We start from the raw sequence: 18257 nt of genomic DNA, 5'->3' as shown, positions 1-18257 counted from the left end.
AAGTAGCGAAACAGGCTTAGTTTCTAGATAAGTAACTAAATTAAAACTTTAGATTAAATAGTAATAAACTTGAATGGTGACAATGTAATATCATTTAGCTTCTCAATAAAGAATATCCCAAATGTCCCAAATGAACTGTAATGAACTTATTTTATAATGGATTGCTCTTTCTTTCAAACTTGTGGCAACACTGCATTCACATTTCATCTAATAACATTTAACATCTAATAGGTATTATTTGTATTTTGTGGTAACACAAAAATGTGTGGCAAAAATGTTTTGCATTATGAAATTCGTATGAAATACTACGATAACATTACTTTAAAAGTAGTAACTTTGGATAAGTAAATAACTTATTCGGGTCACAAAACACAGTATGTAGTAATGAAACTAACAGCGTTACAAAACGATATGCTGGTGATAACTCTAGCAGAAGTAGGTCTAATAGTTAAGGTGTATGAATTTCGAGCCACTCTGTTCGAACACATTAGGCTTATGTATTGTGGGATTTTGGTACAGCGCACCGTCCAACAAGTGGCTCCACTGAAGTGAAGGGTTAGTGAAGAATTAGACATAAGGCTACTCAAACACATTAAAAATAACCAAGCTATGAATATTAAAAATGAGCTAAAAGCGAAGCCTTAATAAAAAAAAGGTTTGACAGATTACTGCTAATCGAAAAGAACTGTATAACAAATACTTAAGTCAACTTAAAAGCTAAGTGTTACAATGTCCAAAAACAAATAATATATCACAGACATTCACGAAGAAACTAGTCTTTTGCAAATGTCTAGTACAAAAAAGTATTTGAAAGGGTTATGACAGTTTGAAAGGTAGACAGTGCACGTTTCCGCTCATAATGACTCAGAGATAATGATTCAGATCTCATTTTGACTGTGCGGAGGTCTCCACAATCATTAATCTCCTTAATCCATTAATCCAGCTCCTTAATCCAGCTCCTTAATCCTTAATCCAGTTAATAGAATACAAGGTAGAATAAGGAAAAACAGCAGTTAGAAAATTTGCAGTTCAACTGGACTATATAGTTAGATTACTTACATCTAATTTCACAGTCGTCACATAGATCGTAAGACTGACTTATATATGTTATTATATTTAAGTCAGCAAAGTTGACGATTATGGCATTATAAAGTCAGTCCTGAGTCTTCTGGATTGACTGCGAAATCAGCCCTTTAAATTCCTGAAATTGTTCTATTTTTAGTAATACTAAGAAATATTTAGTTATATTATTTAAGTTATATTAACTATTATATTCTTTATTGAAAACTGAATATTTAAGAAGTTTTAATGATTAAAAGTTATCTTTATTTCAAATGGCATTTAGTGGTTATGAAAGAAATACATTTTTTCATCCTTCTACATATTGAAATGGATATTTAAGTTAGATACATTTTTAAAGTTTCAAAAAGTATTAGCATTTTCAACGAATGAAATAAAAAGATAAATAATATTTTATCTAGAATAAATATATCACAATGTCGAGAGATTGTTGGTTCTTTGTTTCACATATTGAATCAGAAAAAACGAAATATTAACGAGATATTGTCTTAGTAATTTATGTTTCGGAACTTATTATAGTATCTGTAAGTCAATTTCTAATATCTTTTAAATTAGCAAAGTTTATTAAAAATTATTTTGAATAATTTGAGCCTATACTTTTTATTATGTCAATTATACTTATATTACCTTCAATCAGTACCTTAAATATTAAATGCCCTATACTCACAATATTAAAAATCCTTCCTAAGAATCAGCTTAAAAGTTAATCAATGCTTTAATATATATACCCAAAAAAAAAAACTCATTAATAACATTAAGGTAACTATATTCACATATGTATCATAAACTATTTATAATATATTTAATATTTATAGTTTTTTGCATTAATTTTTTTCAATCTTTTAATTATTAAAATTTTTATTAATCTTTTATAGTTTGCATAAACAAATCTATTTAATTTTAATTATGTTTTAAATAAGTTTTTATTTATTATTTATTTGATATAATATATTAATACAAGGCAAAAGGGGACATATTTTAAATATTAATAGAGGTTCAACGTATTAAAATGAACTAATTTTGAATGTACTTTAAGATAGTTTCACAACGGTTAGATGCCTTGAAGTTGGGTGTCATATGCCTGATTGCTTGACCCACGGAGTTCCTCCTGTGTCGATTTAAACACAAACTTTTTAAAAATAGTTTATTTTTAAACTTTATTTTATATTAAAACTAATAGATAATAAAATAGATTTTTGTTTGATATTAAAGAATTATGTTTTTTGAATGGATTTGAAAAATATAACCGATATGTTTCGAGTTTTTCATAAATTTTCTAACCATAACAACATTTTTAATGGAATTTTTTTTTTTGTATAATAATGTGTATTTTTCGTAAAAGAAACATGTACCTATCACATATCGGTTTCCTATGTAGTTTCTTTAGTGTACCACGTACTTAACATAGTAAAATTAATTATGACTAAAACTTTTTTAGTTAGAAGTTTGACCACCAAAACTCAATCAACCATATCCAGTTTTACTCATATAAATTTTTTTAACCATTTTCATATAACCTTAAATATTTCGTTAAAAGAATGACCTTAATTTCATCAGTAACATAACATTATAAACATCATTAATGAATGAATTATTTTTATAAATTAAATGACCATATAATCATTATAGTCCAGCAAATATATAATATATATTTATATACATGACACATATAATATCGAAAGCATTTCTAGAAAATACTTAATATATGTATAAACATATATACACAAATTTATGTCTATCTATAATTATTTATTTTTTATATCATATACATATATATTAATCACATGCTTTATACTTGTTATGTTTGCCAATTTTAACTATAATCAAATATATGTTCTTATTTCATATATCAATCAATTGTAAATTTAAAAATATATATCTGATATAAATCATATATTTATTTTTTGTATTCATAATCGTATATATAAAATCATAATCACACATCTTTATATATATATTAAAGCTCTATGATAAATGATAATGCTTTACACCAAAGACTTAAAATTTTGCTTATAAAAATCATAGATAGTATTAATTATATAAGTCATCTGATATTAGACTAATGCCTATAAATGTTAATTTATAATTTATAAATTCAAATTTGAATTACATCTAACTATACAGTTTTGTCTCCTATATATTATTTTGTCTGATATATTTATTTATATATGCATATATATATTATTTGAAATTAATATATAAAATGTTTTTATATAGTTCTTTATAATTATTTGCTTTATATACAAACAAAAGTACATACCATACGTATCAAAGAAACCATATAAATAAATACAGATATTTTATTTTTTAATTTAAAAATTTAATAAAAAAATAATTTATTGTTTTAATGACCAAAATTTTAAAAAATTTTTTTTTTTTTAAACGGGCTTTTCGGTCACTTGTTGTATAATATAATTGTTTGAAAAATTAAGTTTTTAAAAAATTTTTTATTTACAAGAATATTTCGACAGTACCCTGAAGATGACTATAGAATATCGTCGAAATATTTGTGTAAATAAAAATTTTTTTAAAAATTAAATAATAATAAAAAAGTATATTATTAAACGATTGACCAATTAGCCCGTTTTAAAAACAAGATTATTAATGAAAATATAATAAAAAAAATATATTCCAATATCAAATAAAAAATAATAAATGAAAAATAAAATAAATATTTTATTACTTGTCATATATGCAATATTTACTAATATATAAGCAAATGCAGCAATCCAACTTCAATGAAGGCAGTTTTTACTTTAACTTTAAATATTTAAATGTATACATAAAAAATCTTTAAAACTATAATCAAAATAAAAAAATTAAATAATTTAGTACTTTATAAAAAATCTAAGCAAATCGCCATTTTCTATCGATATTTTCCTGTTGTTTTTTTTTTTTGTTAATTATGTTATAAATAAATAAATCGATAAAAATAGTAAAATAAATTTAAATAGAATAATTAAAAAATTTTCAATAAGTTTAATTTGCTGAAGCTTATAAATTTCGGTTTATAAATTTGCATATAAACTATGAACAAAAACAATTATGTATTATATATATATATATAAATTATATTATTATTAGTTTAGGTAAAAATTTGTTATACATATACTGTTTATAAACTTTTATTTAATTAATTGATTATTGTACTATTGAAATGTTATAATTTTTATTGCTAAGCTCTTTATATATATATATATCTACCTGCTCTATACCACCTTATGTAAGAATAAATAAATACATATACATAATAATTATTAAAACTAAATTATTTTATTTCCATAGTTACTTATGAAAATATATTTTTTATATACTTTTTTTACATTTGTTGAAGCCTAACTTGAAGTCCTACCAGGCGTCGGGAACCCCATAAAAATATATATTATATATTATAATTTTCTTGCAACTAATGAATATAAAAAGCATTAAACAATATATTGTCAGTATGAATAAATGAATATATCGAATTTTATAATCTCGATATAATAATATAATATCGAATAAATATATATCGAATATATATACTTAAAGTATGTGATGCAAGAAACTCAAATATGAAATATAATAACAAAATATAAAGAGAAGGAGAGGTGTTAATCTCGATTGATAGACCATGGTTTACTATTTGTAGAGAATAACATGTATGTATAGTAAGAGAAAATATTGGTTCTAAACTGGAACCATATTTAAGAATTATGTTACATCAAGTGATGAATCTAAAAATCAAGTGGAGTCAGTTTTGGGAGACAATTGAATAGATGTATGACGTTATGCGGAAGAGCTTCAATCACCATGCTATTCATTTGCGGATTTATTTTATTGAGTTGTTCGGAAAGTATTGTAATTTAATTTTTTCTCAACAGAGGGCTTAATTATATTAAATCATATAATCATTCATACATACTTAAGCTACATACAGTGAGATTGGAACTAATTATAATTATATATTGTTATTATTGCAAGAGATATACTTTTATCTATTGAATCTACTGTGTAAATCAACTTTCCTTAAATGATCATGAACTCTTTGATTTGAACTTTCAGTTATTTGCTCAACGAAATCTAGACAAAGGTATTGTACTCGTTTTCTGGCAATCTATAATTGTTGTTTCGAGTATTGATCAGTCAAACTTCAATAAATTAATTATAATTTTTGTTGTTCTATTTTCATTTCTATTCGAACTCTTCTCCATTTTAAATAGTTTCTTTTCGTCAATAGACGATACACTTTCGACAAAAAAAATAACATAACTATAACTGTTTATAGCTCTATTACTATATATTTAATAAACACAATTATACTACAGCTGGTTTATGATTTCGTGAATTTGATAACGAATCTTCACAGCAAATTAAAAACCTCAAATTAGAACATTCAACTCAAGTACGACTTTGGATCAATTGGCTGATGAATTTTGACGCTGAGCTTCTAATTTGGTAAGGTACAAGTTCAACCTTTAGTGTCCAAAACTTATTTATTTCTTACAATTAAATATAAGAAATAATTCCAAAAAAGCTCACAGATGATGAGTATTTGACAACACTCGAAACAGCTGTATGGTCAGCCAAAAAGTGAATAAATAAAAATTTTTGTTGTTGCATTTTCACTACTGTTCAATAAAAACCTCTCTATTGAAAACAAGAGCTTATATTTAGAATTTTGGTTCTTTTGTCATAACTGACGTTAAAATTCGATTTAATCAATAAAATTTTTATTTGATCCTCCTTTTCTGCAGGATTTTAAAATAATTGTAAATACAAAAATTTTTGAAAATTTTTTTATTAAATTTTAATTTAAAATTATGTCGTATAAAATTTTTAAAAATGAATGAAATAAATAAATTTATGAATGAAACAAAATGAAAAATTGTGACAAAATGGTGTCTATCAATTAAACTGGCATTGAAGTAACTTAAAAAAACTAAGTCCTATATACTCAAATCGGCAGATTGTACCAACTTAAGCAGCGACAGCATCTTGTTGATTGACATCATCATTGACCACAATCATATCGCTTTGTTGAGCTTCCTCAGAAGAATCTAATACAACTTCTTCACTATTGCGCACCTCATTATCCGAATCAGGCTCTACTTGTGCATCATCATTACTGGCTTCATCGATTTTATCATCAACAGCTACAGGTTCTACAATAGCTGGTCCAGCAGTTGTTTGTACAACGGGTACTACAGGCGCAGCAGTTGGACGTGCGCCACCTTGGAAGAAACTAATTATTCCCTGTAGTGGACCTTGTGGTTGACCAGGAGCGGCATCAGCAGGTTGATTATTGTTATTATTACCACCAGTGAAAGTGCTTACAATAGCTTGAAATGGACCTGGTGGACGTGTGGTCGTTGAATCAGAGGTGGTTAACTGATTTTGTTGATTACCGAGATTGGAGAGCGTATTTTGGAATTGAGTGCCTATATTGCTAGCAAATTGTTGTAGACCCTGGAATGCTTGTGTGGTTGAATTGACCACATTTTGTACGGCTTGTTGAGCAGATGTAATGGCAGCGGCTGGATTTAGAAAACCGGGCAGTGTTGGATTCGGTGAGGCTGGTTCATCGGCAGCAGGTTGTTGTTGATTATTGTTTTGTTGTTGACCAGTTATTTGATTTAAAAACTGACCGATAGGCGAATTTTGTATGGTGTTCTGTAGTTGTTGAACAAAGTTCTGTTGTGTAGTAGTGGGTGTGGCTTGAGTGGCTTGACGTACATTTGAAACTGCATCAGCATTGGCATCGACTTTCTCTGCAACATTTTCTGCAACAACTTCTGCTGGCTGTGCTACTTCTGGATTATTCACACTTGGCACTGATTTCACAAAGGGTTGTTGAGGGGGTGCGAGTACAGCAACAACAGCGGGTACAGCTGCTTCTAATGGTGTAGCATTATTCTGTTCAGTTGTTAATTGTGGAGCAGTATTTTTTGTTAAAGGAGCTTCTGCTAATTGCTGTTCAGTTGGTTGTTCAATGTTAGCTTGTGCTTCAGTAATAGCACTTGCTGCTCTTAATTTTTGATCCTGTTCTACGGCACTTGCAATCTCCTCAGCGATTTCAGCAGTTTCTGCAGCAGCTTTTAGTCCTTCTTTTTGTGGTGCTTTGTTATCAGTCGCAATTGCTTGTGGTTCCGAAACAGTTAAAGCTGGTTCAACCCGACGCTCGCTGTCCAATGGTTGCACGACAGTTTGTGGTTCTTCCAATTCGAGGATAGTCACTGGTATTTGATCCTTACGCAACTCTGCTGCGACAGGTTCACTTGTTAGCACTGCAATGGCGGGTGTTTCGTTGAGATCGCGAAATCGTCGATGTACCAAGCCAGCTTGACTGTTGTTGATCAACAGTAAAAGCGATAATGTTAACACAAAAATGGCACGCATTTTCACTTTGTGGATTCAATTATTTTTCGTTAAAGTTGTTAAATTTTAAAGTAAATAAAAGTGTTGAGTAAATCTCAAATAAATATTGAACAACAAATAAAAGTTGGTACACAATTGCTGTTAACACCGCACTTCGCGTGCTTCACTTGTCACGATTTAGACGTTGATTCACTTGCAGCTCACGGCCGAAACTGTTTCAATTTCTGTCGTAGAAGCGCATTTATACTCGAAGCTTGGCTTATGAGAGAGCATTGATTCGCTGGGCTTATAGCTTAAGCCACAGTGCCGATTACAAGAGCAAACTCAATTCAATATGGATTGCTTTGCTGCATTACAAATCTGCATAGAATTAAGTGCCGGGTTGGTGTGGTATGGGTGCAGTTGCTGTTTATCGAGGAAATGTAACAAAAACTCAGATTCGTGGTCAGTTGAGTTATCAAGAATTTCTACCAAGACTTTTCAGAGAGCCAAACTAATACATTTTAGATTTATTCAAACTTCTTCATATACAAATGAACACATGGAGAAATTTGCTGGATTATTAGTTGTATTTAATATTTATAGTTGGTGGGATTAGAGTTTACGATTGTTGCTATAATAAAAGTTTTATTAGTTTATAAAAAATATAGTTAAAGTCAAAATTTTTTGAAAAGTACCGTAATAAAATATAAAACTAATGGTAATGCAAACATAAATAAATTAAAAATTATACTTATTTACTCCATAAAAAGTTGTGCTGATTATTTTTTTAATTATGAATCCATTATTTGATTATGAAATAATGAATTTAATTATTATTTTTATAATTTTTAAGATTTAATGCAGTCTTTTTGCTTTTTATAGAATTCATAGAGAACTGAATATACTTTTTATATTTTACATTTATAAGGATGTGTACTCTACCGACTCTCCGAAAGATAATTGAGATAAATTTGTTTGATTATTTTAACAAAGCATATTTTTTGTAACTTTAAGGTTATTACTAAATAAAAAGTTTTAATTTTAAATTCAAAATCTAAGCACCTGTACAGAGATCTAAATAATGCGTGGAGAGAAATATTATTACTGTTCTTTTAATAAAAAAGAACAATGTCTCACAGTGGTCCGTAAATTATACTTACTTTCTTACACAGTTCGCTATTACAATCATAGATCGACCTTGGCCGCTTCCAGTAGCTTCCGGCAGCCGGTCCGATCTGGTGCTTACTGTCGCCAACTGGAAGTAGCGTGCACGCACAAATCGATGGTCACCTAGTCCTTTCACCGAAAATGCAAACATGCCTTTCATCTCTACCATGCTGGCAAGAGTGATTCTTTGTTGAACATCTACGTTCACAACCTAGAACTTATAATTGTCAACAGTGCCGTGGGTTTCAAGACGCCCAGGAAATTTAATTGTTGACAGAAAGTACCATTTACCATAACACCCATTTGTTTCGCTTTTTTTCTTAAGTTGAAAAATGCCTCAATATCGTCGGCATACGCAAACAGCAAGTAGGCCTGTCAGATATGTCAGGGAATAGTGCAACTAATCTAAATTATCAATAGCTAATCAAATTTAATAATATTTGCTGATTTAATGTATCAGTCTTCATTTGATAGTACGTTCTGCGAGTCTTAACTGTACAAATATGTTAACCCACTAAGCTAAAGTAAATAAATAAGGTTAATCAAATTTTATAATATTTTCTGATTGGATAGGTCAGTCCTCATTTGATATACTAATAAGAAGGTTTTAGATCCGTTTCTCAGCGATTTTTCATAAAGAAAAAAATAGTAAAGTAGAAACGTGTGAAGGCGTGAAGGGCAAACTAAATGTTAGTGTTCTTGTGACTAGATATAGAGTTAACAAATATTGCTAAGTACATATTTTCATAATCTTTGTAATGAAGTAAATAATAAAACTACTTTTCAGTGTACTTTCGTAGTGTAAGATCAAAACGACTTTGAAGAAGTAATATTAAGATCGACATATTAGATAGAGAAATATTTCTCGCTCAATACAGAAGAAAAGCACAAATAGTAGGTCAAAACAGCTGTTTGGTCTACCAAAAATGCAATTAAAAATAATAATAAAATTCTATTTTGTTGTAATTTACTACTGTTCGATAAAAACCTCTCTATTGAACATAATAGTTTCTATCAAGAATCTAGTTTCTTTCGTTAAAAAAGGACGTTAAAAATCAATTTAAAATAGTACACTCAGAAAAATATGCGCTAACCACACACTGGTTAAATTGACCTGATAATTTTGTTAGAACTTCTTTATCTCATTGGTAAAGGATATGAAAACCAACATGAACAAACATGATGCGTCGAGTAAGAATCTTTTAACCTGAGATTTAGTTAAAATCTGGTTAAATCAACTAAATTATTATTCTAAGTGTAGGTAATTAGATAACTTTCACACAATAGATAGATAATATCACACAAAAAATTAAATATATTAAGTACATTCACACTATCTCATTTAGGCACTTGCTCACTTGTATAAATGAGTGAACGTTTAAATTATAAGGAGCTAATTTATGCAGCTGATAGAATATTAACTCTTATAAACTTCATTTAATAATATATCACAAAAAAAACAAAATATATAATTGATATATAAAATCATTTATTTACATTTTATTTACCAATCATATATTTAATTATAAAAAGAAAGATTTTATTAAATACTTACTTCTATAATGCCTTCGTTTAAAGCTCAGCTGTTGTTTGCTTACATTTTAGATATAAAACATATGACACATATTTCAAATTATGGTAAATTGCCTAGTGGGAAATTTATTTTTAAGGGTTGCTTTCAACATTTTTCGCTTTAAATGAGCTGATTTATTGATAATGAGTTCATTTATATAAAAGATTTTTTGTGTGGTAAATCATCCTCATTAGTGTCTATAATGAGCAAAATCCCTTAAATGAGACAGTGTGAATGTGCAACTACTTTATTTTTAAGTAAGTTAAAAAGCATGGAAGCTCTTTGTATGCTTATCAAAACTTACTTAGCAAGTTACGCCTGCTAAATAAGCGGTGGAAACATACTATTAGGTTATATGACAAATAAAAACGATAAAAATGTTAATTTAATAAAAAGATATCTATAAAATCTTTTTTTGCAGAAGAATCTGCAAAAATATTTTGCAGTGTAATAAAGTCATTGAACTTATTTTAAGATTCGCTGCAGTTATTGCAATTTTAGAGCCGAATAGAGGCATTGATTTCGCAAACAAGAAAGTATTCTTTCCATAACCCAAAACTTGTCTCTCGGCAAACATGTAGTCGTTAGAAGTCTGCTTAGCTCAGAACTGAAAGCAGAGTAGTGCGATTTATTTTTTCATATTATAATAATTTGTTTGCTCAAGTAAAAACCAGCTGAAGAGCCAAACAAACAAGTTGAAATAATTCTTAAAAGGCAAGTAAGTCATTGATTTATTTGCCGCCTTAACAGCGCCCGTAGAAAGAGAAACTGTCACTTGAGGTCTATTTTTAGTGGCTACGAAATCATCTTTTATTCAAGAGCGACTAATTTGGTTAAGCAGTTTATCTTTTTGGGTCAATTTAGGAGCGTTGCGTTGCATTCTTGGCTTTAACAAATGCAACAACTGAAACAAACAACAACAAACAATGCATTTGCATATTTTCTTTTTCTTGTTATGTTAATTAAAAAAGAAGAAAACAATCCAAGATTATTAATAAGTGATCATTAAAATTGAATCGTTAACTAAAATGAATTTTAGTCTCGATTAAGACAAAAGCTTTTGGACTCATTAAATCCATGAAAGTCAATAAAATTTTTAATAATAATAAAAAAATTATGGAAAAAGTATTAAAAAATGTTTGATATTAAAGAAAAAAATGGGTTATTGTGGCATTTACCGGCAGAAAGGTAGAAATCGTTTGGGTATTAAAATTGGTTCGATAAAATACAGTTTGTTAATCACTGAACTCTACGGCAGTATTATAAATGAAGATCAAAAATTATTTAAAATTTTTATTTTTTTGGATATATTGGCATATATTTAAATTTCAGTCAAACATTTCTTAATGTTGTAGTAAAATCAAAGATTGGCACTAAATTGATTCCAAAGTTACTTTAATCTTTTAAAATTTTATTATCAATTTCTAATAATAATATCGATTGCAATATAAGTGTATATCGATTTTAGTATCGATATTGTATTAAAATCAATGATTGCTTGCTTGTGATGTTATTATATTCTATTTAAATATTATATGTGAGTATTTTTAATATGATAACGCAGTATCGTTACGGTATAGATATTGAATTTAGTATATATACAATTTTAGTATCGATATCGATTTCAGTGTTGATTATAGTAAACATTTTAGTATTAATTTTATTTTTTTTTTATTATTATCAGTACTTTCAATAATCTTGTACTACATTTAGCATATTTTGATGAGGATATAACAGGAATTATCAAATAAATGGATAAGAATCACACGTTGATCATAGCTTGATGGTAAAGTAAGTTATGAAATTTTCTCTAAAGATTCGATATTAAACGTACATTTCAGAATGTATGAGTATCTATCAGAGTATATAAAAAGAGTTGAAGTACTTAAGTTGTAGCTTTTAAGTTATGAAATCTTTTCTAAAGACTTCACATTAAAAATGCATGGCAGAATGTCTGACTGTTGTAGTATCTAATAAAGTTAAATTCTTGGAATAGATGAAGCACTCAAGTGGATATCGAATAGTTTCAGTATAAAGAAAAACATAAGTAAAGCTGTGGAGCTTAGGGCGGCATTCAAAATCCCACAAGTCAAGGAAACTAATTACAGTGCACTCCCAACTACCAACGATTTTTTTGAGATAGTCTAATGGTATTGCATACATATCATCTAAGTGGAAGTTTTTATTAACATTTTATGAACAACATTGTTGATATACAGCAGAAAATAGGTATAGATATTCTGAAGGTCAAAGGTGAGTATGTCTTAAATGAAACCAAAGAAAATTTCAACCAAAAAGTCAACGGAAGATGTAAAAATGGAACAATTTGCGACAATATTTTGTTGATATAAGTTTTAGTTTAAACCTTTCACATACTAGTTAACGTTGAATAGCGAATGTGGTTTTTTTTTATTGTAATATAGGAAAAATGTTTACAACTTTAAAGCTAAGTATCGTAAAAACAAGGTTATAGTGATGAAAAATGTATCGCGGCGCTTGAAAGTTCAATCTTTCCTTTTATTATTTGACATAGTATTTTGTAAAAATATTGTTTTAAGCTTAAGGTACTTAAGATAGCATAAAGGTACTATGATCTAACACTTTTAATAAATTTTGGTGCTATTGGCTAGCATTTTTGGTACAATCTTTGTGTAGTTGTCCATATTTGTTATTTGTTTTGAGTGTGACTATTAATTATATATTATTATATATATATTGTATTTTTTGTGTATTACTATTTATATAGTTATAAGCTAACTTCAGTATAGAACGCTTACGGAAGTATTTTCAATATTTTACATCTATGTAGTTTTAATATATATTCAGATTTTCATATTTAAAAAATAATTAATATTGTCAGATACACCTATTCGTTTGAAAAATATACTAGTCATAATTTTGGACAATTGTTAAAAAATATAGTTTGTTTTTAAATAAGTTTTTAAAAAACTGTTATTTGCAACAATATTTCAACTGTATTCTATAGTTCTTCATATTCATATTCTATTATATATTCTTCAATGTATTATACATTGTTTTAAAATATAATATAATTTTATTATTACTTTATATATTAAATATTATTTACTTAATATATATTATATTAAATATTATTATATTAAAATATTTAATTTAAAGTTGATCGCCGAATATTTTTTACCCAAATCAGTACATCAAAAGAATGTTATATTAAATACTGCAGTTTGTGTAGTGTTCTTTCTCTATCAATTATTTTCATCATAAAATTAAACTACTTATTTAAAGTTAATTAAGAAAATCTAGCTTTTTTAGATTATGCAAATTAATGCAGAAAATCTTAATTAAAGAAGATGAAAACTTTTTTGTACATTTGAACTTTTTTTCTAGAAGATATATTAATTTAAAATTATTTCCATTATGTTCTCTTTGAATTTTAGACTTTGAAATTGGACATATAAAATTTATTATCAAAATTTTCTAAAAGCATTTACTCATTCCATCAATTAAAATTTATCAGGTACCAAATACCAATGCATTTTTAATGCAAACAAAAATATCAATCAGGAATTGAATATTTCGCTTGCATGTCTAAGATAAAATGCTTGTATTTTCTTTTACCGGCCGGTAAAAGTATTAATTGTGTTGATGCATTTAACTTACAACTAAGTTAACAAGTATAATAAGTTGCAGTTGAACTTGTTTGTTGTATCTTGTATCTCAAAGAAGCCACAACAAATGCGTTGCCTCTTTGCATTGGGCTCCTTTGGCTTTGATACCAAAGACACTATTAAATTGCAGAATTAAAGTAACAAGAATTACTTGTTTAACAATTTTTTTATGTTTGATTTTTATATTCTCAATAAAGTAAAACAAATCAAGATACTTTTTTGTGTGTAATATTAATTCAGTGTTTGGCAAAGTGAGTAAGTATTGCGCTCAAAGGACATTGACATTTGGTCTGGCTAACGTAGCCACTAGCGCTTTAAGTATAATCAATGTGTGCTGTAGTGAAGATTGTTTTGGAACAGGTTTGTGGCTTAAGTCTTTCGAATAATTGTACTAGAAATTTTTGCTAGAGTCATAAAAGTAAAATCAGCCATAAAAAGACTTTTACTATCGAATTAATTGACTTAGAGAATTTGATTAGAGATTTGTTTTTTTATTGCAAGTCAATTAAATTTTATTGAAATTGCTTGAAATTTTTTGCAAACAAGGTTTAATGTTTAGAAAATTTTTTTTAGAAGTAAAACAAAAATTAAATTATAATTAAAATTAATTTGAGAAATTAGAAAAAAATTAATAATTGAATGAAATGAAATAAAACTATAATTTATGTGATATTTTTCTTGTAAATATATCTTTGAAGAGTTATATTGAAGTTAATTCTATAACCCTTCGAAGATAACAAATGTGTTATATTGTGAAGAACTATTAAAAAAGATAAAAGCTCGAAATTGTAATCATTGTATTATAATAATGGATAATTTTAAAATAATTTTTTTAAAATAATAATTACATATGTTGAGAAGATTTAACATCGTGTTATAATTTTTACTTTATAAGCATTTTTTAAATTTAATAAATTTATAATATAATATAATAAAAAATAATATTACATTTTAATATTATTATTTTAATACTTGAATAAAATTAAATAAAATTATTTTTTATGTAATTCTTTTTTTGTTTTTTTTATATATATATTTTTGTGAATTTTTAAAAGAGCTGTCTGCTCCAAATTATGCTAATTATTTTATAATTATAAAAAATTTTAAAACAATTTTTTTTAAATAATATATATATATATATAGACAGAGAAGATTTGATGTTGTAATTTCAATTTATAAGCATTTTTTAAAAATCTTTTTATTTTATAATATAATGTAATAATAATATTATATTATATCATAATATTATAATTATTTTAGTATTTTATTAATAAGCATATATTCAAAGTCGCACGTGTTTGCAACATATTATCTAGGTTAATGCCAAACATAGGAGACCCCAAGGACACCGCTGGAGTTCTTTTAGCATCAGTATGCAAGTCGGTGATGCTATATGCTGCTCCTGTGTGGGCGTATGCTAAAACCCCAAAGTCGTATTCACGCTTAATAAAAAGTGCATATAGATTGTCAAACTTACGCATCTGCCGTATCAGTATCCAAGTCGGTGATGCTATATGCTGCTCCTGTGTGGGCGTATTCCAAAACCATAAAGTAGTATTCACGCATAGTGAAAAGTGCATATAGACTGCCAAACTTACGCATCTGCCGTGCTTACCGTACAGTGTCAGACGAAGCTGCGAGAGTATTGGCTTGACGTATGCCAATAAACCTTGAAGCGCTCTTGGTCAGAAACAGTTTTTCCTGCGTTCTCGTCTACGAATAACTGAAACTGAGGAATCTCTGTCACATTCTTATCTAGAAATAAGAGATAAATACCTTAATGAATCGCAAAATAGGTGAGACCATTCCAAAAAATCAAGAGGGACGCATTCGTTAGTTCCAAATATAAAAGTTTGGATTAACCAAGGGTCTGGAGACTTTGGATTTCAATTAACGCAATCGCTTATTAATCGCTTATTAATTATACTACTAACACGATTTGATACACTGTAGACTCAATTAATTATAAAATTACAATTAAACTATAAAAAGTGTATTTCAATAATAATAATTTCTTTATATAGCTTTATTAAAATGTATCTTTCAAAATTCATTTTATTTACACCTATTTTTAATCTTCAATGTCAGTTTATTGTCTCAGATATTCCAAGAAATTTCCCAGTGAATCACAATACACAAAACTATTAAAAATATTAAGATTATAAATAAATAAAATCTGATTTATTTCAATTTGTTAAATATTTTCATGCACTTGTCAGCGCATTCGCCTTCACGATAAATACGTCAAATATTGTTAATAAAAAAATCTTATTCATACAATTTTAATAAACATTTTGTATTACATAATTTTGTAAAATAAACAAAATTTATGTATAATTAGCAGCGCAAAAAAAAATAACTTTTGAGTAGTCAAAATTTTTGCCAAATTAGCATTTTTAAAAAAAGTTTTTTTTCTTAGTAATTAACACCTTCATCTGAAGTATTTAAGATACGCCTAAACTGATAAGTAAAGCGTACGTCTATAGCTTGTCAAAATATCACAGAAAAAAAAAACTACTTTCACTGTACAATTGAAGATTTTCTTTGAAGAATTGAGCGCAGAAATTTTAAAATAAACAAAATTTGGCGCTCAAAAGTAAGTCAAGGAACGCTCAGTGGATTTTTTTTCAAAAGCTTAGTTCTGCAAATCCGAAAGACTTGTTACTTATAGAAAACAAAATCATATATAAAAAAACTGAATGAATTAAATATATTAAATTAATAAATTAATTCATTTTGCATTGAAAGAACTACTCAAAAATCGAGAAAAAACCTATAAGAAGTGTTTCCCAACATGGGTCCCATGCCCCACATTGGATAATTTGACGGTTTTAAAAGGCAAACCGAAATTACAAAAATTTATGGATGTCAGTTTAATTTAAAATTAATATAATATTATTAAATATATTATTTCCTAACTTCAAGTAACAAATAAATATAAAGCCATAACTACTGTGGCCATGTTAGCCGTGATTTTGCTCATATATGTTAGTGGACAGTAGCCTAGGAGGATAGTAGGCTATGAGCATTGATGTATTCTGCGTAGGCGATTAGGGGCAAAAGCCCATTAACAATATAATTTACAGATAATCTACAGAAAAAACATTGCCAATAAATATTTTTCGGCACAACATATTTCCTTCTCGTGTTAGTCTGGTATGGTATTTTACTTTCATTCGGCGTGGAGTTGCGTATTCATACCGGGTGCTGTTATTCTTACCAAGGGGGAAGTTCTGCCATAGTTCCAATTAGTACCGGCGGAAATTCCTTGAAATTTTCAATGGGGAGTTTATCGGCGCATTATCTTGATATGTTTATTTTTAACAACACCGTAGTCTTAAATTTTTACAGGCAGGTACCCACGACAAATAACACTGGATTCATATCCCCTCCTCGACATAAATCTGCCCACAGCTAGAGGTAAATGCTTATAGAGGAAACGTGCAGAATATTAAAAAACCGAATATTAATATTGAATTTTTTATATATGTATATCTCTCTATATAGTAACTGAAGTCGGCAGTCACAAATGATTTTTAGCTCCTAGAGTAGTTAAACATATCAATAGCTTATTATATTTATTAAATAAGGAATAAATGATCATACATTATACTTAGTCACTTATACCGACCATACTTCCAAAGCAATATATTTTTTACCGTAATACTATTATGTACACACAATAGATGACAAAGTTAAATATGAGTAATTTGGAATCAGACTTCGGCTTTTTTTATACATAATAAAAAAATTGTTTGAAGGTCGTGTGTTTAATTAATTTATTAACAAAAAAAGTAATAATAATAATTATGAATTAATGAAAAATGATAAATGAAAACATCGAAATTTATCGAAAAAGATCGAAGGATAGGGCAACTTCGAAATTTGGAGCAAATACATGTGAGTGGAGTTTCGTGTTTGATTTGTTGTTAAACATCATGAATAAAATCTATCACTTTTATTTACTGAAGTGTCATAAAATTTTTAAAGTATATTAATATAGGATATGTATGACCAACGCACATACCCATTCTCCAAATACCGATAATTGGCTGCACTACAAATAGGAAATTGGTATGAACGAGGTACTAGCTCCCAACGGAGCGAAGCACTTCGACCAGATTAACCTTTTGTGTTGCAAACAGACCCTAACCGAACAGAACACATTCCGCCTAACGAATGAAGGCCAGAATGTCAGCCGTTGAGAACCTCCTAATGTCAGACTGGTCTCCACCCAGTAATCTCCTCCTGGCACTGATCAAGGCTGGGCAGTCACAGAGAATGTGACTGGAAGTCTCATCTGCTTCTAAGCAGAGCCGACAATCTATCTCTTTGGACAGACCCATTTTATTAAGGTGATAACGCAGTTCATAGTGACCCGTTAAATAACCTACCAGCAACCTAAACACTATTCTGCTGAAGAAGGACACCTTACCGTATCTATAGGGATG

The 18257-nt window shown here is 28.0% G+C and overlaps 2 protein-coding genes across 2 annotated transcripts in view; both read right to left on the bottom strand.

Annotated features, from left to right (window-relative positions):
* Positions 1–18257, bottom strand: part of LOC119672781 (cyclin-dependent kinase 14-like) — a gene marked incomplete in the record, with an annotated part of 829514 nt that overhangs the window by 458636 nt on the left and 352621 nt on the right.
* Positions 5858–7663, bottom strand: LOC119672778 (20-hydroxyecdysone protein). The gene has a single exon (XM_038083917.1). It carries the CDS (start codon positions 7456–7458, stop codon positions 6040–6042), a length of 1419 nt encoding a protein of 472 aa, XP_037939845.1. The 5' UTR covers positions 7459–7663; the 3' UTR covers positions 5858–6039.

This window comes from Teleopsis dalmanni, chromosome 1 (genome assembly GCF_002237135.1).
Source record: "Teleopsis dalmanni isolate 2A chromosome 1, ASM223713v2, whole genome shotgun sequence".
NCBI lineage: Eukaryota > Metazoa > Arthropoda > Insecta > Diptera > Diopsidae > Teleopsis > Teleopsis dalmanni.
The sequence above is the reverse complement of the archived record's forward strand: the minus strand, read 5'-3'. Positions and strand labels throughout refer to the sequence as shown.